This window comes from Mirounga angustirostris, unplaced genomic scaffold (genome assembly GCF_029215605.1).
Source record: "Mirounga angustirostris isolate CCGP_5_RB_7025 unplaced genomic scaffold, mMirAng1.0.hap1 SCAF_14, whole genome shotgun sequence".
Taxonomy (NCBI): domain Eukaryota; kingdom Metazoa; phylum Chordata; class Mammalia; order Carnivora; family Phocidae; genus Mirounga; species Mirounga angustirostris.
In genome coordinates, this window is record NW_026991722.1 from 75930149 (window position 1) to 75957015 (window position 26867).

The following is a 26867-nucleotide window of genomic DNA, read 5'->3' on the forward strand; positions in this document are numbered from 1 at the left end:
CATCCCAGGACCCTGAGATCATGACCTGAGCCGAAGGCAGACGCTTAACGACTGAGCCACCCAGGCGCCCCGCCCCCCCCACTTTTTTTCAAAGATTTTATTTATTTATTTGAGAGGGAGAGAGCATGAGAGAGACAGAACACGAGCAGGCGGGAGGAGCAGAGAATGAGGGTGAAGCAGGCTCTCCGCTGAGCAGAGAGTCCGAAGATGGGAAGGTGGGGCTCGATCCCAGGGCCCGGGGATCATGACTGAGCCTAAGGCAGAGGCTTAATGACTGAGCTACCCAGGGCCCCACAAATCCCCAATTCTATCATGCATCAAAGCTTGAATCAAAATCTTTCTAGAGTGCATCCTGTCTGCCAAATTGGAGCTACTGAACACCACTGAACCTGTTTTTGGAGACCTTGCACAGATGATGACTGTCCAGTGCCTTGGTGTGGGGGTGGCACTGGAATGTCACTCTGTCCTCGCCTTGGTTAGGCCTCCTCCCTGGGGTCCGCAGCTTCTAGGCACCCACCACACCACCCAGGTTTCTGGAGGCAGCCCAAGGATCACGTTACCCTCTAACTCAGCAGTTGTCTGGTATTTATACGGTCATCTGTCCCAGGTTCGCAGAGATGCGCAGCCTAGGCTGTTTGCTGCAGCACTGCCAACAGGAATAGTGAAATCCATCCTAAAAGGGCCCGTGTGGGAAATGCTTATACCGGATTTGAGGCTGGGAAAGTGACCCCTGGTAGACCCCTTCCTAACCAGCTCCTTCCTGTGCCACCTGGCCCCACGGGCACCGCCACAGCATGGCACACTTACTTCCCCCGAAGCCCAGAGCACACCTGGAGCCCTCACGTGCCGTCCGGGTACTGCGGTGGTTCTCACTACAGAGTGAGGTGAAGTGCCGTGCCCCATGTGACACAACTAGGATCACAGGAGCCCTGCATTCATCTTTGGCCCTGGCCAAACTCCCGACTTTGCTTGGTGGCTTGGTCTTGTTTGTGGTTCTAGACTCTGGCCCAGAGTAACTGGAGATGACCCCCAGGGTCCTGAGCCAGAGCCAGGCCATGTTGGGATGCTGGGGCCAAGGAGAGCCCTTGAGGAAGGAAGGCAGAGTGGCCTTGAACTGACGTTCACCCTGACTGTGACCTTTGCTCAGCCCTGGCGAAGTGACCAAGTGTCCCCGACCCTCAGACCAGCTTCCCCATCCGGAAGGGGAACAGCTTGCTGGGAGAGTTTTCCCTGGTCTCCCTTGAGGCCATTGCCTGGCTCTTAGAAGCAGAGAGTGAATTTTGGCACTTGATGAAGCGGCTTTAGATAAGGGCCTTTTCTCTGAGTGAATGAAGAGGGTTCCATCCTCCCCTGACATTGGCCTCATTAAACCAGCGAACAGTCTCTCTCCAGACGTGGTTGCAGTTAATCCTCACAACAACATTAGCAATGATTGCTGCCAGGCGCTGAACTGAGGGCTTCTTCACGGGACCTACCCTGCTCTCTGATTCCATGTCCTAGCACTTCCTTCTTGGTTTGCCAGTTAACTCTGGTCACTTTTGTTTTTTCTCAAATGCACCAGGCTTATTCCTACCCCAGGGCCTTTGCACTTGCTCTTCCTGCTGCCTGGAGTGCTTATCCTCCTACTCTTCCTGTGGCTGGCTCCTTTTCATCATCAGGGCTCGAGTGAAATATCTGCTTATCAGAGAGACCCTCCTGACCATCCCATCTAAAGTTCTCTGTCTTCCCCCACTTTAGTACTCTTTGTGGGTCCTATTTTCCTCCTTTGTACCTACCACTGCAATCTGAGGTTGCCTTGTGTATTGCTTCTCTACCTGCTTCTCTACACCTGAACACCAGCTCCATGAGTGAGAAAGGTCTTTATTGGGTTGGGTTGCCACTGTGTCCTCAGCCTTAGAACAGTGCCTGGCCCATCACAGGTGTTCACTACATGTTTACTGAATGGTCAAAGAATAATCTGACCCCGTTCTCACAACAACACTGTGCTAGAGGAGAGATGGTTGCAAATTCTTTGCTGCTCCTCCCAAGGAGTAGTGGAGGCTCTCTCCCCTCCCCGAGATCTGGACTGGGCCTGTGACTCACATCGACCAGTGAAGCTTGGTGGCGGAAATGAGGCCGTGTGACTTCAGAAGCTGGATCTTAGGAAGCCTCTCAGCTTCTGCGTGGGTCTCTCGGCACACTGTCTGGGGAAGCCAGCTGTCATTGGAGAAGGCTGACGAGCCTGAGTCTGCCATATAATCAGGAGACCCAAGCAGACATATATGTGATGCAGAACCCCTCGTGCACATCCAGCCCCGTGCACCCTTGCTCTGCAATCCCATGAGCCAGCCCAGCCAAGCCCTGTGCAGCTGAGCCTCATTAGTGGACACGATTGTGAGAGGATGACGGATCATTTAAGCCACCAAATTTTGACATGTTGCACAACAGTATGGACAACTGATATGGTAGACACATTCTCTTCATTTCTCAGATCAAAGAAACGAAGGGCAAATGACTTACCCGAGGTCGCTTGGCAGAGGGGGCATTCCAACCTGGTTGTCTCCAGGTCTGGGGCTTGAAACTTCACACCACATCACTCTGAGGCTAATTCATATGTGTTCTGATTTTCTTTCTCCCACATCGCTGGTTGTCAGTGTAGGGTTGAGAGCCGGTCCTGAGAACTTTCTTCCTTCTCATAGATCTTCATCAACAATGAGTGGCACGATGCTGTCAGCAAGAAAACATTCCCCACCATCAATCCATCCACCGGAGAAGTTATCTGTCAGATAGCTGAAGGAGACAAGGTGAGAACTGGTGACCTACCTCGGGGCGGGAGCAGGCAAGGGTGGTTTCATTGTGTACTTTATATATTTTTATGTGGTTGAAACTTTACCAGGTGTGTATTATTTTCATAACTCAAAAATGCCAATGAACATCTTTTGAGTAAATGAATCAACAGAAACTCTTCCTTCCAACAAAGGTGCTAGATTATACCCGGGTTCAATAATTCACACAGTGGTAGAATTGTAGACTTGGAACTAAATTTGGGAACATCTAATCCAATCTCTCTTTTCTAGACCTAAAAGTTGAAGGTCAGAGAAGGGAGGTACACATCTAGATGGAGGAATTTTGTGGACTAGAATTTGGGTCTTCTGAGATCTAGTCTGGTGTTGGTGGTGTATTTACATTATGTTGGAATTATACCTACTTGCAATAAAAAATAGTTATAATAATTTTACAACTTAAAAATTAGACTTTTAGTAAAAAAAATTTGTTTTCAAATTATGGAGCATTTATTTTATTTTTTATTTTTTATTTTTTATTTTTTAAAATTTTATTTTATTGTTAATCACCATACATCACATCATTCGTTTTTGTTTTTGTTTTTTTTTAAGATTTTATTTATTTATTTGAGAGAGAGAATGAGAGAGAGAGCACATGAGAGGGGGGAGGGTCAGAGGGAGAAGCAGACTCCCTGCCGAGCAGGGAGCCCGATGCGGGACTGGATCCAGGGACTCCAGGATCATGACCTGAGCCGAAGGCAGTCGCTTAACCAACTGAGCCACCCAGGCGCCCACATCATTCGTTTTTGATGTAGTGTTCCATGATTCATTGTTTGCATATAACACCCAGTGCTCCATTCAATAAATGCCCTCTTTAATACCCATCACCATGCTAACCCATCCCCCCACCCCCCTCCCCTCTAGAACCCTCAGTTTGTTTCTCAGAGTCCATAGTCTCTCATGGTTCATTTCCCCCTCTGATTACCCCCCTTCATTTTCCCTTCCTACTATCTTCTCTCTCTCTCTCTTTTTTTTTTTTTTTTTAAAGAAAAGGCCTTGAGAGGTGCCTGGATGGCTCAGTTGGTTGAGCGTCTGACTCTTGATTTCGGCTCAGGTCATGATCTCAGGGTTGTGAGACTGACTGAGCACCACATCGGGCTCCCGCACTCAGTGGGGGATTCTCTCTTTCTCCCTCTACCCCTCCCCCACTCATGCTCACTCTCTCTCTAAAATAAATAAATAAATCTTAAAAAAAGAGGGGTGCCTCGATGGCTCAGTCGTTAAGCGTCTGCCTTCAGCTCAGGTCATGATCCTGGGTTCCTGGGATCGAGCCCCGCATCAGACTCCCTGCTTGGCGGGAAGCCTGCTTCTCCCTCCTCCACTCCCCCTGCTTGTGTTCCCTCCCTCGCTGTGTCTCTCTCTGTCAAATAAATAAATAAAATCTTTAAAAAAATAAATAAATCTTAAAAAAAAGTGAAGGCACTGAAAATATTTTAAGAATGCCTCTTGCCCTCTGCTTTAACAGTTTTCTATATTCATGTATAAAGCCCTGCTCCCTCTGCTAAAAGCAAATGTGAATATAGTACTTTCCTGGCTTATAGGGTAGTCTGATATAAATATGTTTTGTGTTTTTTTAAGATTTTATTTATTTGACAGAGAGAGAGAGAGACAGTGAGAGCAGGAACACAAGCAGGGGGAGTGGGAGAGGGAGAAGCAGGCCTCCTGCAGAGCAGGGAGCCTGATGCGGGGCTCGATCCCAGGACCCTGGGATCATGACCTGAGCTGAAGGCAGACGCTTAACGACTGAGCTACCCAGGCACCCCGGTAAATATGTTTAATATTAATGAAAACCATGCTTCCAGCCTCCTGCTACACCTCTCGCTGTATGAAAACTGCTAGCTGTGTTGATTTTACTGCTTCTCCAAGGAGAGGGAAGCTGGTTAAACCTATATTAGGTGCAGACTGCCAGTCATCTTAGAAGGAATGCTTAAGTTCTCTGGGCTTGCTTTCTTAAGAAGAGGGGGGAAATAGTCAAATTCTAAGCACAGAGCCCTGAATGTTTCCCTCCAAAACTCTTTGGGGGATTCCAAAATGAAAATACAGAAACGTTAACGGTCAGGATCCTCACTCCCTCCGTGAAAGGAGGGCAAGGAGAATCTGAAGCTCCACAGGCAGGGCCTTCGCGGTAGGGAAGGGCTGTTCGGGGCGAGTTTCCACACAGGCATTGACTGAAGTCCCATGGGGGTGTTTGGCAGCAGGCTGGGTGGTAACTGGAGGCAGTTAGTGCTGAGAAGGCCTGAGCTGCCTTGGTGGGTGTTTTCCAGGAAGACGTGGACAGGGCAGTAAAGGCTGCCCGGGCCGCCTTCCAGCTGGGCTCACCCTGGCGCCGCATGGACGCATCCGACAGAGGCCGCCTGCTGAACCGCCTGGCTGATCTGATTGAGCGGGACCGGACCTACCTAGCAGTGAGTTCTCAGCCCCCTCCCCTCTCATCCCATGTGGTGAATAGGCTCAGAGCATCCCACAGCCATCCAGGAAAGGGGGCTGCATTGCTGACCTGTAACTGGTCAGAATGGCATAGGCTGGACATTTTGGGGGTATGCCCCTGTACCAACCAGAGGAGCCTCTCATTGTCCCCTATGATGGCTAAGAAAGGAGGAGATGGGGTGGAAAGGGGAGACACAATGGGGAGCCTTCCCCGAGACCTCCAGGGATGGACACCTCCCTTGGAGCCCCTCTGTGTGGTGGGCCTTCTCTCTGGCTGCCAGAGGCAGAAGAAACCAAGAGCCAATACCCTCTCCTCTCCCCAGTCCAATCTGCAAATAGCAGCCAGAGTGAACCTTCTAGAAGGCAAATTATACCATGGTGCTCCACTCTGAAGCCTTCTATGGCATCCTGTATATCCTTAGGATAAAGTCCTGTTCTCTCATCATGGTCTACAAGGCCCTGCCTGGTCTGACTCCGTCTCCCAACTAATGCTGGACCATGACCCTCACACACACTGCTCAGCTCACCAGCCTTCCCTCAGCGTCTTGACTGCCTGGCTTCTTTGAGCCATCAGGGCCTTTGCACATGCTGTTCTCTCTGGGGTGCTTTTCATTTTGTCATCATTTGTACCTTCCCCCTTGCCTAGTTACCTCCTACATATCCTTCAGGTTTAGGCTAGAGGGTGTTTCTCAGACTGGGCTGGGCAGCCTGGCTTCTCCTTTCTAGCATTCTTTTTTTTTTTTTTTAAGATTTTATTCCTTTATTCATAAGAGACAGAGAGAGAGAGAGGCAGAGGGAGAAGCAGGCTCCCCGCTGAGCAGGGAGCCCGATGTGGGACTCGATCCCAGGACCCTGGGATCGTGACCTGAGCCGAAGGCAGTTGCTTAACCAACTGAGCCACCCAGGCGCCCTCCTTTCTAGCATTCTTAACACTCGTGATTGAGGCTTCATGTCATTAGTCACTGGCGCTTTGCTCTCTCAGCCCCCATGTTTGTCTCTTACCCCCAGCCCCTGGATTTGGCTTAGAGCAGAACCTGGAAAACACATGCACGTGAAGTTGGTGCACCGTTCCTCTCCCCACCCCTCGCTCTCCTGTCTTGGGAGAGGGAGGGGCGATGGGCCAGAAATGCCATGGCATTCAGTGGCACAAAGTAGCCCATCAGCCCTTCTTGGTCTGTGCTGAGCTTCAGCGTTGGTCGTCACCGATTGCTTTGATTCAATCCTGTGCCTGCATGTCTGTGCTGACTGTTCTCTTTTTTCAGGCCTTGGAGACCCTGGATAACGGCAAGCCCTATGTCATCTCCTACCTGGTGGATCTGGACATGGTTCTCAAATGCTTCCGGTATGGGCTCAGGCTTCCGGCTCTTTGTTCTGGCCGTCCCCCAGGGGAGCAGGTGTTGTAGGGCCAGAAATAGAGTAATTTTTTTTTTAAAGATTTTATTTATTAAACAGAGAAGAGACACAGCGATAGAGGGAACACAAGCAGGGGGAGTGGGAGAGGGAGAAGCAGGTTTCCCGTGAAACAGGGAGCCCGATGTGGGGCTCGATCCCAGGACCCTGGGACCATGACCTGAGCCGAGGGCAGACGCTTAACAACTGAGCCCAGAAATAGAATAATTTAACAGGATCACAGGAGTTGTAGAATCATGTTAGGAGAAAATCCCTCAATATCAAAGTTGTAACTTAATCATAAGCATTTTTCTTTCTTCTCAAGGCAGTTTTGGTAATTTCTATGTTAGATGGAATTTGTCCATTTCATGTATGTTATCTCATTTGCTGGCTACAGTTGTTCATATATGCTCTTTATAAGCTTTTTTCTCTCTCTAAGGTCGGTGGTAATGTCCCTGCTTTCATTTTGGTTTTCAGTTGTCTCTTCTGCCTTTTTTTCTTAGTCTAGTGAAAGGTTTGTCAGTCTGGTGAGTTTTCAAAGAACCCACTTTTGGTTTTGTTGATTTCCTCTATTGTTTTCCTATCTCTGCTCTAGTCTTTATCATTTCCTTCTTGCTGGCTTTGGGATTAGTTTAATCAAACATCTTTTTTTTTTTTTTTAAAGATTTTATTTATTTACCTGACAGAAAGAAACACACTGAGAGAGGGAACACAAGCAGGAGGAGTGGGAGAGGGAGAAGCAGGCCTCCTGCCGAGCAGGGAGCCCGATGTGGGGCTCAATCCCAGGACCCTGGGATCGTGACCTGAGCCGAAGGCAGACGCTTAACGACTGAGCCACCCGGGTGCCCCTAATCAAACATCTTAATGCCCAAGAAATACAGGATGAGGAATAAGAGCTTTGTTAGGGTCTTTGGGGTTGCAGTAACAAAGCCTCAGTCTGACTTGGGCACTGCAGAGTTGGGGGTCTTAAATCTAGAAGGCCGCTGAGCCTCACCGTGGCCCATCTTAGCCCCCTTGCTTCATTCTTCTCTCAGTTACCCCCTAGCCGCTGTCAGGGCCAGTGTGTGTGCTGGAACCTGGCTGCCCACACCTGGGCTGGCTCCTATATGCGGGATCCTACTGACTACACTGCAGTCCCTTATCCTAGTGCCAAATGCCAAAGTCTTCATGCCAGATTCAGGGGCCAGATGCCACCCTGATTGGCTGGCCTCAAGTCTGACCAGCTGTGGTCTGGGTGGACGGATCATTGTGCAAATAACAAGTACTCCCCTTGACCCTGTGGACAGAGGTGGAGGGGAAGAAGCCGTGCCAGAAAAGTAGTGGTTGGACAACAGAAAGGGTTCTCAACCAGGGTAGTCAGTCACGTCTCCCAGGTGACAGCTGGCAATGGATAACGGAGATACTTGTGGCTGTCACAGAAGGGGGTGAGGGAAGGGTGCTACTGGTATCTAGTGCACAGAGGCCAGAGAGGCTGCTAAAAAGCCTGCAGTGCACAGCATGGCCCGCCCAGCAAAGAATTTTCCAGCCCCATATGACCATAGTACCAAGGTTAGAACGCGCTGTGAGGGTGACCCAGAAAGAGCAGCCTGGGGAAGCTCAGGCTAAGTCTTATGCCCTCCTGAGTTTTAGGAATATGCCGTTATGCTGATTAGGTAACCATTGTGGGGCCTGCAAAACATACGTCATACAGCCTGGGAGGAAGGGAGCGGCGCTGCCTTTCCTTGTAGAGATTGGCAACTCCCTGGCTGTTCACAGACCCGTGTTCGAAGCCAGGTCAGCGTGGGGCCCAGACTCGCGTTGCCATCCCACTCATTTCAGAACTCTTCCTTTTACCCCACGTTTCCATATTTCCCCTTCTCTCATTTTTCCTGCTTCTCTGAAAATGTCACCATTACGGGCTGGAAACCCACAATGCTCTTTTCTCCCCCGCTCTAAGGTGCTGGGCTTTTCTGTCCCCTGGGTCCCTGTGTGTCTAGATGGGAGGCTTTACGAGGGGTTGGGCCAGTTGAGGATTTGTTTCTGGTGACTGTTCCCTCAGTCGTACTTTGGGGTCTGCATACAGGAAGTGCTGGCCGTTAGAGAGGTTTCCACTTCCTCACCAGATCCGACCCATGGTTCTCAGATGCTAATCTGTGGTGCTGGCTACTTCAACAGTCACAATTTAATAAATCTGAATGTTTATGAAAAATACCAATTCCTGGGGATCAGCCTCGGAGCTCCAGATTGAGTAAGTTGGAAGTGGGCTCCTGAAATGTGGTGTTATTATTTACAAGCATCCCAGGTGATTCTGAGGCTTAGAGTTTAGTTGTCCAGAGTGGAACTGTGACCCTAGGAAGTCTTTCTGGGGCTAAGCCAAGGGCAAGGGCAATTGGGCTTGTTTGGGCCTTACAAGGGGCCTGTTTGAGCCTTTTCTTTCTGCCAGGGTGTACAGGGGTCCCTGACAGTCATTGATTAAGCTTGGATTTTTTTTTTTTTTTTTAAGTTATTACGCTGGCTGGGCTGATAAGTACCATGGGAAAACTATTCCCATTGATGGGGACTTCTTCAGCTATACCCGCCATGAACCCGTCGGGGTGTGCGGGCAGATCATTCCGGTGAGTGGTAGGCTCCTAATAAACAGATGAAGGCTTATTAGGAGTGCCTTGAGATGCAGCGATCTGGGACAGGCGGATTGCACAGGTGGGAGGGTCTGCGGGCTGTTGTTGGAAGGCGGCCTGGGTGGTGGGTGAGAACACAGGCTTTAACAAAGCCAACCAGTGCTGCCATGCGTGGACTCTGACTTTGGGCAAATCACTGATACCCATAAGACTCGGTTTCCTTATTTGAAAAGCAGAAGGGAACACAACACTGTCTTAGGGCAGGAGGGGTAATACAAGGCAACAACATAGCACAGAGCCTAGTATGGTTAAAGCTCTAAGGAGCCTGAGTCGCTCCTGCTCCCATCCACCTGCCATGTCCATCCATCTTCAACTCATAGCAGAGTTGTGGGAGTAGCACAAGGGGCTCGGAGAAGTCAGTGCAGCCCCCTTCCCCAGGCCGCCCCCTCCTCCCCGGGCCACCCCCTGGGTGCCCCCTTCTCCTCCCCGGGCCGCCCCCTCCTCCCTGGAGCCAGTGCAGCTCCAGCTTGATTCCAGAAGCAGCTCTTGTTTATCGCAGTGGAACTTCCCACTCCTGATGCAAGCCTGGAAACTCGGCCCAGCCCTGGCGACCGGAAATGTGGTTGTGATGAAGGTAGCTGAGCAGACTCCACTGACTGCCCTCTATGTGGCCAACCTGATTAAAGAGGTGTGTGGTTTGTGTCAGTCTTGACCTCTGAATGCCCTTGTACAGGCTGGCTCCTTGGGGGTTCTTAGGAGGGGCTTCGGGGGCCCCAAAGTGGGGCAGGTGTTTGTAGAGCAGGGACTGAACCTCCCCTGTACCCCCCGTACCTCATCACAGGCCAGCCAAAATGACCCCCCTTACCTGTTTTCTACACTGAGCTTCACTGCCAGACCCCTTTGAAGAGTGCCACTGGGGAGGGACAACAGCCCCAGGGAACCCCGAAAAGTAGGTTCTCTGCTGTGCCATTTGGAATTCCTGAGCAGTGCCTCACACACTGGTGTCAGCTTGTCTGGGTACCGGGCAGGCTGCTTTAGCCTCTCCGGGGGGTGTATGTTCTTCTGTCCAAGCCCTTTGGAACAGGAGAATGACGCCCAGTGTCCCTGGCTGTTTGCCCACAGGCCGGCTTTCCCCCTGGCGTGGTCAATATTATTCCTGGATTTGGCCCCACAGCTGGGGCCGCCATCACCTCCCATGAGGATGTGGACAAAGTGGCCTTCACAGGCTCTACCGAGGTAAGGCATCACCAGGACCTCAAGCTTGTGGCACATTTGGCCCAAGTTCCCACTGTCCTCAAAGGATGACGCTTTGAAGATTCACCTCGGGGTACTGTGTGGAGGGTCCTCTGAGGAGCTTGAGTGAGGGGCCCCGCGTGTGCCTGCAGTAGCTGCCGGGTGGAGCCCTCTGTGGGTTGCTTGACACTCTGGCTGCTGTTGTGGGGCCACCATCCCACGTGGAAGAAAGAGGCCCAGACCGTCTAGACCTCAAGAAGCCCAGACCTAGGGCGCCTGGGTGGCTCAGACAGTTAAGCACCTGCCTTCGGCTCAGGTCATGATCCCAGGGTCCTGGGGTCGAGCCCCACATCGGGCTCCTTGCTTGGGGGGGAGCCTGCTTCTCCCTATCCTTCTACTGCTCCCCTGCTTGTGCTCTGTCACTCTCTCTGTAAAATAAATAAATAAAATCTTAAAAAAAAAAAAGTCTAGAGCTGACCGCCTGCCCAGAGTCAAAGCCCTTTGGCTGTGTCAGATTCCTTGACCAGCAGTGCCCTGACAGTTATAGAGCATGGGCTTCAGAAAGACATGAGTTCAAATCCCAGCCTCGCTATAATGACATGGGTGATTCACCGAATATCTTCGGGGCTCCATTTGTTGTCTTTAAAATGAGGATGGCCATATGGAGGCAGTAGAGACAGTAGGCATGGTGTAGTGGGGAAGATCAGGTGCTCTGGAGTCTTACTGTTTCAGTGGCACTTACTAGGTCTGCGATCCTGGGCAAGTCACTTAGGTTCCCGAAGCCTCTGTCTCATTTGTAAAACGGGGATAAGTGCACCCACCTCACAGAATGAGTGAGGGGGATCAGCAAAGGTCTAGCTCAGAGTAAGTGCTCAGGGAGGGAATGAATGATGAGTGAGGAGTATCCTGTTCTGTGCCAGGCCCTGGAGGAACAAGGACAAGTAAGATGTCTGGTGATTCCTTCAACATCATCTCCTTCGAAGCAGGGACAGAATTCCTTCTGAAGAGTAACCTTTTCCTCTCCTTCAGTTGTTGGGAGGCTTCCTCACATGGCCCCAGAGAAAGCACACTGACTACTGTAACGAATGTGCTCTTCAAGCCGTGCCCCCGGAGATAGATACCGTCTAGCGTCTAGTCTGTGCGCCGTGATGGCAGCTCCAGGAGGGCAGGAACAGAGCCCAAGATAGCACGGTCCCAGCTCTTTCCTTGATTTGCTGCTGCCCAAATCAATGCCTTGAGGTGATGTTGAGAATCTCACAGAGGGGTTGGTTTCCTGACAGAGACAGATGTGTTCGTTCAAATAGGTTCAGGGCGGCTTTGTGCAGGCTCTGGGAATAAGGATGTGAGGAGCACCCCATCCTTGCCCCCACAGAGCGTGCCATGGGCTAGGGGACCACACTCACAACACTGTGGGAAGGGTGCGGGATAGTAGTTTGACCTAGTGATGGACTCACGCTGCCCACGTGTGAATTCTGATTCCACATTCACCAGCTGTGTGACTTTGGGCAAGTGACTTGACCACTCTGAGCTGCAGCTCCCACAGTTCTAAAGCAAGGCAAAGAGTTGTGCCTATCTTTGATTGAACTAAATGAACACGAAGCACTTGGCACAGTGTCTGGTATGTAGAGGCCATATTGCTCATGTGGTTATGGTCACTCTCGTCCTGGGAGCTCAGAGGGGTAGGGCAGCAGTGGTAAGTGAATAGCTAGATTGGGTGAAATTCTCCAGCTCTCTTATAATCCAGCTGCTCCCTCATGTTGTGAGGTCCTCTGTCCTGTGTCTAGAAGAGTATTTGGTTCTTCTTTCCTCCTCCTGAGAGCTTGTCTATATTTCTGCTTTCCCACAGGTTGGCCGCCTAGTCCAGGTTGCTGCAGGGAGCAGTAACCTCAAGAGAGTGACCCTGGAGCTGGGGGGAAAGAGCCCCAATATCATCATGTCAGATGCAGATAGTAAGGTTTTTGTGGGGAGGAGGTGTGGGATGAAGGCAGCCACTAGCTGTCCATACTGTGGCTCCACTCACTTCTGTGAGCTTCAGCAACTTCTGGACTCAGTGTCTGCCCCCTGGGCCTCAGGACGAAGGTCAGAGTCCACAGCATGGCCCTCCAGCCTGCATGACCTGGTCTCTCCCCGGCTTCTCTCCTCTTTGCTCCCCACCATCCAGCCGGGCTGTGCTACTTAGCTGCCCAGCCATACTGCACACTCTCTTGGAGCAGACTGCTCCTCCTCCTCATACCCCTTTTCCTGGTCCTGCCAAGGTGCCCCCTGATTTGCCCTTCCCTGACTGCTTTGGGCTGGCTGGGTGGGTCCTGCCTCCACCCTCTTGTCTGTTACCACGGAGGGCTATGACCTCCTCTCTCTTTGTGTCTGTCTGCTGGGTGTCCACACCGCAAGAAGGGAGAGATCAGGCCTGTCCTGGTCAGCGCTGTTGGTGGCATAAACGGGTTAAGAGCGTAAGCAGACGCTGGGGCCAGGCTCATCCTCCGTCTCTTCTCATGGGTGCCTTTCTGCCTCCCCAGTGAACTGGGCCGTGGAGCAGGCCCACTTCGCCCTGTTCTTCAACCAGGGCCAGTGCTGCTGTGCGGGCTCCCGGACCTTTGTGCAAGAAGATGTGTACGCCGAGTTTGTGGAGCGGAGCGTTGCCCGGGCCAAGTCTCGTGTGGTTGGGAACCCCTTTGACAGCCAGACTGAGCAGGGGCCGCAGGTAAGCCCGGCTGCTGCAGATGGGTCTGGGTGTCTGGAGCCAGCGTGGAGAAGCAGAGGGGGTCTCAGACTCAGAGGCAGGCAGGCTTGGCTTCAAGTCTCAGCTCTGCCATGTGCCAGCTGTGTGTCCCTGGGAAGCCACATGCCCTCTCTGAGCCACTGTTCTCTCATCTGTAATAACCATCTACCTGAATCCACAAGCTAGCTTTGAAGTGGAAATCAAAAATGGAAACCAGTTTGTAAATTTCATACATATAATAAATATTAGGAGTATCTGTGTAAAATTCTGGACCTTGGCCATCCATAAAAATGCATCTTCCAGAAGGACACACACGTATCTGTTAACTGTGGTTATCTCTGGGGAGTGGGGCAGAGGGCCATGGCCTGGGTAGCAGAGGGACTTTACTTCACTTTATGCTATTCTGAAATGTTGGATTTAAAATATATATAGGGGCGCCTGGGTGGCTCAGTGGTTAAGCATCTATCTGCCTTCGGCTCAGGTCATGATCCCAGGGTCCTGGGATTGAGCCCCAGGCTCGATCAGCGGGAAGCCTGCTTCTCCCTCTCCCACTCCCCCTGCTTGTGTTCCTTCTCTCACTGTCTCTCTCTGTCAAATAAATAAATAAAATATTTAAAAATAAAAAATATGTGTATATATATATATATATATATATATTTTTTTTTTTTTTTTTTTTTTTTACCATGAGCACATACTCATTTTAACCAAAACAACAGTCAATAGTAATTACAACAAGAAGAAACACAGTGTCTCTGCCCACCATTTCCTCTCATGTCCTGGGCCTTACTCCAGCATTATTCTTAGACGCCGCCTATCCTGGACTCTCTCTCCATAGGGTCCTGTGCTGGCTTCCCCCAGCCACCCCCTCAAGAAGAAAGGAGTCCACAGGGTCAGGGGTGCTCCCAGCTCCCACCAGTCCCACTTCTGGGACCCATGGGTGCCTCTCTACAGGTTCCATCCTCCTGAGGATGTCTGCTGCTGGTGTCCACTCCCCAGGTTCCAGGGCTGGCCAAAACCAGTCTATTTTTATTTTTAATTAATAGACTTATTTTTTTTCCCACCTCCCCGACTCTAATAGACTTATTTTTAGAGCAATTTAGGTTTATAGAAAAATGAGCAGAAAGTACAAAGTTCCCTTCATTCCCCACCCCTCCCCTCTAATTTCCCTGATTATTGACATCTTGCCTTAGTATGGTACGTTTGTTATAACTGATGAGCCAATATGATAGATTATTATTAACTAAAGTCCATAGTTTACTTTAGGGTTCACTCTTGGTGTTGCATTCTGTGAGTGTGGGCAAATATATAAAGACATGTATCCACCATCGCAGTATCATACAGAATAGTTTCTCTGCCCTAAAATTCCCCTATGCTCCACCTATTTATCCCTCCCTTACCCCCAACCCTAGGCAACCACTGATCTGTGTACTGTCTTCATAGTTTTGCCTTTCCCAGAATGTCATATAGCTGGAATCATACAGTATGTAGCCTTTACAGATTGGCTTCTTTTACTTAACAATGTGCATTTAAGTTTCCTCCATATCTTTTTGTTACTTGGTAGCTTATTCCTTTTTATGGCTGAGGAATATACCATTGTATGGACATACCACATTTTCCTTACCTACTTATCTGCTGATGGATACTTGGGTTTTTTCCACTTTTTGGCTATTGTGAATGGTGCTACTATGAATCCCAACATCTTTTTTTTCTCTCCTGTTTTTCTTTGTAGTTTATGGCTATTTAATTAGTAAGGTAATATAAACTTGTATAAAAATTTTAATAAAAAGTGTTTAAAGGAAAAAATAAGACCCCCTTGGCTTCCTTCCATGTCTATTCCCCATAGATAACCACACATGCACATGCACAGAGTTACATTTTTGTATATTTAACAAAAACAGGATTATATAACATTCTACAGGCTTCCCTCACCTTTACAGAATACCTTAGGCTATCTTTCAGTGTCAGTTCACAGATCAATTTTTTTTTTTTTTTAAACTGGGCTCCATGCCCAACAGGAGGCTTGAACTCATGATCCTGAGATCAAGAGTCCCATGCTCTACCGATTGAGCCAGCCAGGCGCCTCACAGATTTATTATTAACAAGGACACAATATATATTATATATACAAACAGTAATTATTTTAGCCAGCCCCTCTACTGATGTATACTTAGAATTGTTTCTGTTTTTTACTTTTACAAAGTGCTCCTCAGTGAATATCCTTGTTTCGGTCCCATTGTGACATGTAGAATAAATTCCTAGAAGTTAAATACCTGGATCAAAGGGTATGAGTATTTCATTTTTTGACCAATATTAATAAAGTACCTGGGGCGCCTGGGTGGCTCAGTTGTTAAGCGTCTGCCTTCGGCTCGGGTCATGATCCCAGGGTCCTGGGATCGAGCCCCGCATTGGGCTCCCTGCTCCGCGGGAAGCCTGCTTCTCCCTCTCCCACTCCCCCTGCTTGTGTTCCTGCTCTCGCTATGTCTCTCTCTGTCAAAAAAATACATAAAATCTTAAAAAAAATAATAATAAAAAAAAAAATAAAGCACCTGCCACAAGGGCTGTACCAGCTTATAGGCCTTTTTTTTAAAATTAAGATACAACTGACATATGACATTGTATTAGTCTTTCTGAGAGCATATGAATATTAGAATGTCTGTAACATACTCTTGCCATCAATGTATTTTCTTATTATTATTATTTTATTTTATTTTATTTATCTAGAATGCTTCACGAATCTGTGTCATCCTTGGGCAGGGGCCATGCTAATATCTGTACGGTTCCAATTTTAGTGTGTGTGCTGCCGAAGCAAGCACATTTATTTTCTCACTATTTTGAATTCTTAGTTCCTTCATAGTTGGAAAATAAAAACAATGGGTTTGATATGCATTTCTTTGAGGGCTAATGAGGTTGGTTGACCCTTTACTTACATTTATTGGCCCTTTGTAATTCCTTTTCTGAGCCTTGCTTATTTCTAAGCCTCAGTGGTTGCTCAGTTGTCTCATTCATTGCCTGTGTGGTTCTAAGCCTAAAGCTAGGAGAGGTCTGGCTCTAGCATCTCTGAAACTTGGGACTTCTTTTCCTGCAGGTGGACGAAACTCAGTTTAAGAAGATCCTTGGTTATATCAAATCTGGAAAGGAGGAGGGGGCGAAGCTGCTGTGTGGTGGAGGGGTTGCTGCTGACCGTGGCTACTTCATCCAGCCCACCGTGTTCGGAGATGTGCAAGACAGCATGACTATCGCCAGGGAGGAAGTTAGCATGGGGCCAGCATTCTGGGGAATGTTCTTAGGAGAAGTGGACAATTAAGTTTGGCGTCTTCATACCATGACCCATCCGCTGGTTTTGGGCCAAATTCTGGCTCTGTGCCTAAGACAAATTATTTACAATTCTATCTGATCTGGTCATTCCCCTCTTTCACCCCTTATGGCTACCCACTGTTGGGGAGAACTTCCAAATTCCCTTGCAGTTTCCAGGGCCTTTGTGTTGTGGTCCCTGTGAGCCATGAGTCAAGGAATGGTTTTGCTCAGCCCTTTTATGATCTTCATATAAGCAGGACACTGGACTAGACCGAAGGGCTGTGACTTCCCCACATGGCAAGGCTCCCGATGTTCTCCCTCTCAGCACTCATTATGAATGCAGGACAGCAGCTCTGGCTCACTCATTCATTCATTTCACAAACACTTACTGAATGCCTGCTCTGTGCCAGGCTCTCTAGAGACCCTGGAGATCCAGAGGTATGCAAGATGTGTTCCCTGCCCTCATGGGGTCCACACACGCTCCCCTTCCCCAGTGGATTAGTCCTTTAGCAGCCTCATGCACAGAAAATATTAACTGTTCATGTACAATTCAAAATAAAATAATATGAAAATGCAAAATCAGGGGAACAAAGTCCAACAGAGTTCTGCCTCTTTCCCCATCATGACTACTTTGATGCTTTTTTTGAAGTCTCAAATATCACTTTTCCAGAAGGGTGGGGGGTGCCTCTGCTCTGCCAGTGCCCAAAGCACATGACGCCCCATCCCACAGTCCTGCTCCAACCATGATGAGTCCTGGCACTCTTCCCCCGCCTCTGCCTCGACACTCCCCAGGCAGTCCTGGAATCAGCCATTTCTTTAAGAAGTCCTGCTCCCTTTTAGGGGAAAGTGGGATTTCATGAGGATAGGTGCTGGGTGTGTTTATGCCTGGAACTCCGTTTCCCTCCTCCCTGCTCCCCACCTGCACTCTGGCTTGGCCAGTATCACAGCTTGGCTGTCACTTCTGCAAAGCCTCACCCCTCCTCTCCACTCATCGGTCCAGGAGCTCCCGTGGGCTCTCAGCACTCATTACACAGCTTGTATTGGTTCCTTCTAATGCCCTGATTACATCAGGACCACCTACACTGCATTCCCCCCAGGGCTCTGCCTTGATAGGGCTGAGAGCGGCCACACCCCACAGCATCCGCACATCTGGCCCCTGTGAGTTGGCTTTTGAATCTCATTCTCCACTAAAAAGAACCAGGATTCCTTGAAGAAATGGCTCATGCCAGGAATAGGACAGGGAAAGTACCAAATAAACCTGGATGTCTTGAGAGCAGAGACCCTGTTTCATTCAGTTACTTCTTCAGCTTTTAGTGTGTGCCTTGCTGAAAAAACTGATGTAAATTCTTTGAAACAATCTACGTGTAACATGCCAGAAACCCCTACCTTGCAGGATTGTTCAGGAATCAGTGGTGTAAAGCACGTGGCCTATAGAATGTAACTGATCCCCATTAGCTTCCTTCCCTTTGTGTTTCATTGAACTTGGGAGCTGTTGTCTCCCTGTGGAACTCTTAGGGTATGTCTGGGGGCTCGATCTGGAATGATCTGCTCTGCACTGTGAAAGCTGGATGGCAGGTGGTTTCTGTGTATGCTACACCCTCCCAACTGTGCACTCTCTTACCTCAGATCTTTGGGCCAGTGATGCAGATCCTGAAGTTCAAGACCATAGAGGAAGTCATTGGGAGAGCCAACAATTCCAAATATGGGCTGGCTGCAGCTGTCTTCACCAAGGACTTGGACAAGGCCAATTATCTGTCCCAAGCCCTCCAGGCTGGCACTGTGTGGTAAGAGCCTCCTGTCAACCCCTCACAGCCTAGGCAGACATCCCCAAGCCAGGGTCTTCTGGAATCTAGTGCCACACCCTAGAATTTGGGGTGCTGGGCTCAATTCCTTCTGGGTCAGGGTGTGGTATAATAGAGATTTCCCATCCCAAGAGAAATAAAAACCTACATCTGCACAAATAACTGTACCTGAATGTTCATACCAGATTATTAACAATATTCAAAAGGTGGAGACAACCTAAATGTCCTTTAGTTGAAGAATGGATCAACAAAATGTGGTCTATCCACACAATGGAATATCATTCAGCCATAAAAAGGAATAAAGTGCTGATACATATAACAAACAGAGATGAACCTTGTAAATGTGATACTAAGTGGAAGAAGCCAGACACAAAAGGCCACATACTGTGTGATTCCATTTATATGAAATGTCCAGAATAGACAAATCCATAAAGACAGAAAGCAGATTAGAGGCTTCCAAGGGCTAGAAGGGTGGGGAGTGGGGAATAACTGCTTATTGGGTACAGGGTTCTTTATGGGGTGATAGAAATGTTCTGGAATTAGATGGAGGTGATGATTGCACCACACTGTGAATCTGCTATATCCACTGAATTGTGCACCTGAAAGTTGTGAATTTTAAATTCAATTAAAATTTAATAATTTTTAGGGGTGCCTGGGTGGCTTAGTCAGTTAAGTGTCTGCCTTCAGCTCAGGTCATGATCTCAGGGACCTAGGATCAAGTCCTACCATCAGGCTCTCTGCTCAGTAGGGAGTCTCCTTCTCCTTCTCACTCTCCCTCTGTGCTCTCGTGCTCTCGCTCTCTCAAGTAAATTTTTTTTAAAATTTAATAATTTTTAAGAACTGCAAAAAAAGTACCTAGTTAGCAAAAACGATTCATTAAAATGGGAAGCTATGATGTGGTGCACCCTGTTACTAACAGTCATCTGTGACCACATCATGAGGGGTGATGACTTACGGCTTTGTTTCATGTAGTTTGCTTTTGGCTCCTACATGGCTGGTTATAACTATGGTTCGACCTATCCATTTATCCTCAGTAATATTTTAGAGCCATTCAGGAGGTCGGAGGCGTATGACACACACATCTTCCTGCAAGTTACTTCTGAATCTTGTTTCATATCATAGGGTCAACTGCTATGATGTGTTTGGGGCCCAGTCCCCATTCGGCGGCTACAAGATGTCCGGGAGTGGCCGGGAGCTGGGAGAGTATGCGCTGCAGGCATACACCGAAGTGAAAACCGTGAGTATGGGCGCCTTCTCAGCTTTCCCTCTCACTGGGCTCCGTCAGTACTTATTACTAGTTTCTTGCTTTAAGCCACAGAAGCTACAGAAAAGGGTGAGGACCCAGTCTCTGCTCTGTCTCATGAGAAATGACTTGGGACCTGGCCACCACTATGCCTGCACAGTCCTTTGCTAGGCTTTGTTATACGCCAAGTTCTGTAAGACTTGAGAAGAAGGGCGGTTCCTAGTGGGCCGAAGCAGTGGGGAAAAGCTTCTACTAAGGATCAAGCCGTGAGGCATTAGAGACCAAGGGCCATAAATACACCAAAATCCTAATGTCAGTGATAGGAATGTAGCCTGGAGGACAAATCAGAAATACAAAGAAAGTATTATTCCATAAATATTCATCACAGCATTCTCTCTCAAAGATGAAGAAGTCAAATGTAACCTAAATGCCCAATAAATTATGGAACACCCAAATCATGGTTTACTAAGTAGCCATTAAAAATATTTTTGTAGGGGGTGCCAGGGGTGGTGCAGTCGGTTGGGCATCTGACTCTTGGTTTTGGCTCAGGGCCGTGAGATCAAGCCCCACGTTGGGCTGCATGCTCAGCGCAGAGTCTGCTTGAGGATTCTCTCTCTTTCTCCCTCTGCACCTCCACCCCCCACATGGGCCTGCTCTTTCCCTCTCTCAAATAAATAAATAAATAAATAAATAAATCCTTAAAAATATATTTTTGTAGGATATTTGACATGGAAAATGATCATCCTTTAAAGTGAAAAGACAGGATACAAAGTAATACGTGCAGTATGAACCCAATTTAAAGGCTGTATGTACATATATATACTCAGGTACCTTTATTTATAACTATGGAAAAGACAGGAAAGAAAGGCACCAAAGTGAAAATAATTTTCTCTACAATGGACACTAATTACAGTTTAACCAGGCAACAAACTCACTAGTGATATTTAAAGAAAAGAGTAATGGGCTAAGTTGGGCTTTCCCAGGATTGGGGAAGAGAAGGCTCAGGGCACGCAAACCAGCCAGGGGAGCAGGGCGAGAAGGGTGGATGTGGTCTTCATTCAGTACTCAGTGGTAAGCCACAACCTGTGTTCTCAAGAAGCTTGTTGGAATAAAATAAACCTGTTTGCTTGTTTATTTAAAATTGTCCCAGGGGTGCCTGGGTGGCTCAGTCGGTTAAGCCTCTGCCTTCCGCTCGGGTCATGGTCCCAGGATCCTGGGATCGAGCCCTGCGTCAGGCTCCCTGCTAAGCAGTGGAGTCTGTGTCTCCCGCTCCCTCTGCCCCTGCTCATGTGCTCTGTCTCTCTCTCTCTCAAATAAATAAAATCCTTTTTAGGGCGCCTGGGTGGCTCAGTCGTTAAGCGTCTGCCTTCAGCTCAGGTCATGGTCCCAGAGTCCTGGGATCGAGCCCCGTGTCGGGCTCCCTGCTCCGCGGGAAGCCTGCTTCTCCCTCTCCCACTCCCCCTGCTTGTGTTCCCTCTCTCGCTGTGTCTCTCTCTGTCAAATAAATAAAATCTTTAAAAAAAAAAAAAATCCTTTTTAAAAAAATAAATAAAATTGTCCCAGACAAGAGGCAAGATCCAGATTTGAACCTGACACTGGCCTATAACTGTTCATCAAAACAGTGATGAGATTATTTAGGTATGGTGTTGCGGGGGCCATGCTAGGACTGAGCCCCAGGAGTCCCAGTATCTGGATTTCCTGGAGGGCAGGGGGAGAGAGACCCTGAAAAGAGGAGGCTTGAGTTGAGGTGGTTCGTGCAGGAATCCAAGTGTAAGCTGTTGAGTTTGGGGAACTCAAGTGATAATCCTAACAAAAATAGGATTAAAAACTTTTCAGAAAAGAAATCAAGTTTGCAAGGGGGGACTGCTGAGAAAATGTCTTCTTTTGAACTCATCTTTACTGAGAGCTTACTTTGTGCCAGAATCTGCTAGACTTCCTTATGCAGGTTATCTCAATCAGTGCTCACAACAACCCCAGGAGGGATAGTCTGTCTTTATCCCATCCTGCAGATGAGGAATCGAGGCACACAGAGGTGAAGTCCTTGCACAGTAGGGGGTAAAGCTGGGATTTAACCAAATCCATCTGAGTCTGGAATCTTCCCACTTGACACACTGACACACCTGTAAGCTTTAGCATGTTATTTTTTCCCTTACTTTGATTCTTTTGGAGGAAAATATGGGTGTAGGTCAGGGTCTCTCAAGCTCAGCACTGTTGACATTTGGGGTTGTATAATTCTTTGTTGTGGGGTTTGTCCTGTGCAGCGTGGGACGTTCCATGGGCAGCATTCCTGACTGCTATCTACTAGATGCCATAGCAATCCCGCCCTCTTCTGCCCCGTGACAATAAAAAATGACTGGATTAAGGGGAGGCAGAGAATGTTCTCATGCAGAACAGGGCCCTAGCTGGGTCCCTGGGATTGGGCAGTTGTCTATCAAGCTATCAGAAGTAAAGGAAGCCCTTGTGCTCGTCCTTGGCAGCACCCCAGCTGAGAGTGCCCACAGATCGCCGGGAAGCAGGAAGATTTAACAGCTGCTCTGCTCCCCTCTTACAGGTCACGGTCAAAGTGCCTCAGAAGAACTCCTGAAGAACTGTGCCAACTCCCGGTGGAGGTCAAGGACATCAGCAGCAAAACCAAGAAAAATGACACTTGCACACTAAAAGTCTCAAAAGAGAAATTCTCTCACAAAATCTCTTGATCAAGAAAGTATCAGAACTTTAATTGATAGATGGGGGGTGGGTGTGAAGGAAAGAGTACCGGGAAAGATGCCAACAGTACTCCTAGCTTCCAGGCTGATTTTTCAAAACTAGATTCAAATGTCTTATTCTGTCCATCTGATAGATTTCTGTAACTTGCCTTTATAGGGGAACAAAAAGCCATTTTTTACACTTGTACTAACAAGTCAGGGCAACAGCTAGTGCCTTCCTCTGTATTCTGGACTAAAATTCATTAAAAACAATGCTGCTGGGGGGTGGGAGGATGGGTTAGCCTGGTGGTGGGTATTGAGGAGGGCACATTCTGCATGTTGCACTGGGTGTTATGCACAAACAATGAATCATGGAACACTTCATCTAGAACTAATGATGTAATGTATGGGGATTAACATAAGAATAAAAAAAAAAAACAATGCTGCTGTTCACTTTTTGGTTAACTCTTTGTCCATCTCAGTAACCCAAGGAAATACCACCACATAGGGATGTTGTCCCCTCCTGTGTGTGTCTGTGTGTCACACTGTATGTGGCTACTGTCCTGTGGGGAAATAGCTTTCATTTCCTTCCTCCGTCCTGTCCACCTGTGGCCAGCCCTATGGTAGGCCCTAGCGAAGTCACCAAAATAGGACTCCCCAGGTCCTGCCCTCAGAGAGGGGGCAGTCAGCCGGGAAAGACACACTTCACATCCAAGGTTTGTTGTTCTTGTTTTAAGTTAAAAAACTTGGGTCAGACTAAATGAGACAGGTTCATGCTGATGAATTTCATGAGATTAATTTGGAAACCAGATGTCTGTTTATTCATCTTAAGTGAGGTCTGTATTCCTGTAACCAGACCTGGTGAATCTCCTGTCCAGAACACTGCCTTACTTTAGTTAAGGGATCTGTAATTAGGATTGTTAGTAAACGAGGAATCTGAAGATTCCTTGGTGAGCAATGGAATCAGCAAAAAGCTGAATAGCTGTAGGAGTTTGTGAAGGTTGTGATCATGTTTGGGTCACAGATTAACAATTTGAGAGGGGCGCCTGGGTGGCTCAGTCGTTAAGCGTCTGCCTTCGGCTCAGGTCATGATCCCAGGGTCCTGGGATTGAGCCCCACATCGGGCTCCCTGCTCCGCGGGAAGCCTGCTTCTCCCTCTCCCACTCCCCCTGCTTGTGTTCCTGCTCTCGCTATCTCTCTTTCTCAAATTAATAAATAAAATCTTTAAAAAAAAAAAAAAAAAAACAATTTGAGAAAAAAGTCTGATCCTCTCCTAGGGAAAATCCACCTTCTGTATCATTTTTGCAGACAGTGTCCAGGGATTGTGGAGCACGCTGGCTGACCCCTGGCTTACTTCACTCAGGCTAAGCCACATCTTGGTCAACAATCCCTATTCCACTAAAGGCTAATCTGACTTACTTGAATAGTGCTTCATAATTTTTGTCATATATGCGTATACCTGTATCATTTACTTTTTTCTTTAAATCGACTCTTACTTAGATAAAAAAATTAAGCACTTTATTGCCATACATAAAAAAACTGCATTTAACTGCCATAAATAGAAGGCATCGTAAAAAAGAAAGCAAAACAATGTTAACTAAATTTAAGAAAATACGAATAAACTTAATCATTTAGATTATGCATATATTGTTATATATATACAAATAAATCTACTCATTCCACAGTTGTTCATACCTGAAATCAGTGTGCCACAATGAGGAGCCTAGGATTTTATGACCAGTGAGCAGAAACATTCCCCTTCTTGTTGCTTCAGGATGAGATGGGGTTCACTGCCAATAAAATGATTCTGTATTTTAGTTTTGATGCTAAGCAGCAACACCAGTGTCACGACACATGAGGCTAGCAAAGCTTTGAACCCGCCCCTGTTCTCCCATCCTGCTTGGTGGCCTTTGGGCTGAGGGTGGCCCACTGCAGCTGGGATGGGTTGATCAGCAGAAACGGCTGTCCCTGCCCTCAGGGCACACACACCTGATCTACCCGGGGAAGTGGCAGTAAACAGACAAAAGTAAGAGGGTGTTCTGAGGGTGTGAAAAGGGGGATGCTTGGCCCAAGCTGGCCAGCTGGAGGAAAAGATCACACCCCTTCACACTTAACATTCATCCATTGTAAACATTTCTTGGGAGATTACTGAGTGCCAGGTACTGGTGATGCAAGGATGGATCAGACACACTTATACCTCCAGAAGCTCAGAATCTAGTGAGGCAAGTAAGACTCTCAAAAAAGGTGATTATAGGGGCGCCTGGGTGGCTCAGTCGTTAAACATCTGCCTTCAGCTCGGGTCATAATCCCAGGGTCCTGGGATCGAGCCCCGCATCGGGCTCCCTGCTCGGCGGGAAGCCTGCCTCTCCCTCTCCCTCTGCCTGCCGCTCTGCCTACTTGTGCTCTCTCTCTGTCAAATAAATAAATAAAATCTTTAAAAAAAAAAAAGGCGATTATAATACAATATAGGTGCCACGTGCAGTGACAGTGATAAGGTAATGGCGTCATGGAAGGCCAAGAAGGGCCCCTGCTGACTGCAGACACAAGAAAGCTCCCTAGAGGGGCGCCTGGGTGGCTCAGTTGGTTAGGCGACTGCCTTCGGCTCAGGTCATGATCCTGGAGTCCCGGGATCGAGTCCCGCATCGGGCTCCCTGCTCGGCGGGGAGTCTGCTTCTCCCTCTGACCCTCCTCCCTCTCATGCTCTCTGTATCTCATTCTCTCTGTCTCAAATAAATAAATAAAATCTTTAAAAAAAAAAAAGAAAGAAAGAAAGCTCCCTAGAGGGTACTCATAGTGTCTTTTATTTATTTTCCAGGCTTCTTGCCAGAGGTTCAGTTCCTGAAGGCTTGAGCCTAGGTTATTTCCCTATTACTTATGCCCCTTATGTAAGCGGGAGTACCACTCCTATCTGCTTAATATTTACCCTAAGCTATAATAAAGGCATGTAAAAGGGATGTAGGACAAAGGCAGAAGGAAATGTAGATAAAATTAAATACCTTCTAACCTGAAGCCTGACAAATACTTGAGGCAGGTGGAATATAACGTTCCTCCAGGAAACTCCCAACTGTCTTAACGTTAATGCTTTGCTGGAGGGAAAAACTACCTTAGCTTGACAATGGCAAGGCCTCCAGGATGCTGTGAGTCTTCTTCAGCATTGGAAAATCCTTTTGGAACTTCCCTTCGCTTCAGTTTCCCCAACCCAAAGTATATAATCAGTTGCCCTTCACAATCTTGGGGTAGCAGCTCTTTCTGCCCAGGGGTTCTGTCCCCATGCTTTAATAAAACCACCATTTTTTCTCTCAAATAAATAAATAAAATCTTAAAAAAAAAAACCCACCATTTTTGCACCAAAGACCTCTCAAGAATTCCTTCTTGGTTGTTGGCTCAGGCGGGACCCCAACACCACACTACTCAGAAACTACATCATTTGGCGCCCAATGTGGGGCTTTGAGTCTTTTCATCTGGACTCTGAACCTCGGTGCTAACTTGAGGAGTATTTTCTCTACTCTTCCTTTACTCTCATTTCAGGGGCTTTTCAAGCAGTATGGTCTTACTGGAACACTTTCAGATGGCTCGCTCAGGCTGCAGTCCTCTAGCCTGTGGCTACTCTACGGGGAGAAAAAAAGCCTGCCTTTTGGCTGGAAGTTAGTACTCTGGCCAGGATTGTAATAAGACCCAGAAACTTGATGCTTTCTTTTTATTCCTATCCTCATACAGAGTTGTCTGTCTAGGGCACGGGACAGTCACCTAAGTGACTAGGACAGCTGCTGATCCTAAGATTCCCGTGTGAGGTTTCCTCCTCATTGGTCTAATGTGATCCCCTCCACAACTCTGGTCTAGCTGCTTCTAGCCATGAGGCTTTCACCCAGAGCTGGCTGAAACCAGTATCCAATTGAATTAAAACCCAACCGGGGACCATTTCCTAGAGAAGATGGCTGTAAAGACTACGTGTGTTGGAATATTGCTTAGATCATGGTGGAGTTCTGTCTTTACTGTTTTCCATCAATGTTCTCTATTAACTACTTAAATTACAAAATTGGGTAATTTTCCCTTGTAAAACTTTTCTAATTATTTCCATGGGTCAAAAACGGCAGGCTACTCAGTCCATATGCCAGGCACCAATCTGTAGCCTAGAATGCAATGGAGAAGTGGGATGCTAGCATCCCTCCTATAGGTCCTTTTACAGCAGGTCTGCCTTCATGACAAGGCAGGTAGCAATTTTCATTTGAAGGACGCCTCCACTCACTTTTGACACCTGGAACCTCTGACATATCCTGTGTGGGATGTCACCCAGGGAGTCAGCCTTTTTGGTAATGGACCTTCTCTATTCTTCAGTTCCCAAGGAGCAGGGGAGCTTCTTCAGGGCCCAAGGATTCTCCCTTGGGATGCATTTTAACCCACTGGAAACCATTCCTATTGCAAAATTTAAAAGAGGATTGATCTCCTGTAACACTACATGGCCTCAGCAGGACCTATCAGATCTCTTCTGCGGGAAACAGGGCAAATGGACAGAGGTACCCCCCTAGGTCCAGTCCTTTGGTGCTCCACATCAGGACCCCAACCGAAGGGCCTCTTGCAGAATGTGAACTCCCTCCTGATATACTGGATGATAATGATCTAAATAGGCCTCTGAATAAACCCAGGTTGCTGGAGGAAA

General features: G+C 47.9%; 2 protein-coding genes and 1 non-coding gene across 6 annotated transcripts in view; 1 reads left to right on the forward strand and 2 right to left on the reverse strand.

Moving 5' to 3' along the window:
• Positions 1-2683, reverse strand: part of BRAP (BRCA1 associated protein) — a 101540-nt gene extending 98857 nt beyond the window's left edge. For all 3 annotated transcript variants that reach the window (XM_064578392.1, XM_064578390.1, XM_045887636.3), the window contains exon 1: positions 2500-2683. The gene's annotated coding sequence lies outside the window, so the exon portion shown is untranslated. The remainder of the gene's footprint in view (positions 1-2499) is intronic.
• The window catches only part of ALDH2 (aldehyde dehydrogenase 2 family member), a 29821-nt gene extending 7171 nt beyond the window's left edge, over positions 1-22650 (forward strand). The window contains exons 2-13 of one of the 2 annotated variants that reach the window (XM_045887641.3): positions 2679-2783; positions 5087-5227; positions 6512-6591; positions 9121-9232; positions 9795-9923; positions 10358-10471; positions 12315-12417; positions 12985-13169; positions 16273-16437; positions 18108-18265; positions 19406-19520; positions 22078-22648. In XM_045887641.3, coding sequence (XP_045743597.1) covers positions 2679-2783; positions 5087-5227; positions 6512-6591; positions 9121-9232; positions 9795-9923; positions 10358-10471; positions 12315-12417; positions 12985-13169; positions 16273-16437; positions 18108-18265; positions 19406-19520; positions 22078-22110 — 1440 coding nt within the window. In that variant the 3' untranslated portion in view covers positions 22111-22648. Of the gene's footprint in view, positions 1-2678; positions 2784-5086; positions 5228-6511; positions 6592-9120; positions 9233-9794; positions 9924-10357; positions 10472-12314; positions 12418-12984; positions 13170-16272; positions 16438-18107; positions 18266-19405; positions 19521-22077 lie in introns of both variants that reach the window. The other variant, XM_054510521.2, reaches the window with a different exon arrangement.
• LOC123853310 (U6 spliceosomal RNA) lies at positions 15899-16000 on the reverse strand. Its single transcript, XR_006793091.1, has one exon. It is a non-coding gene; the product is annotated as a U6 spliceosomal RNA (small nuclear RNA).
• Positions 22651-26867: the final 4217 nt, after the last annotated feature.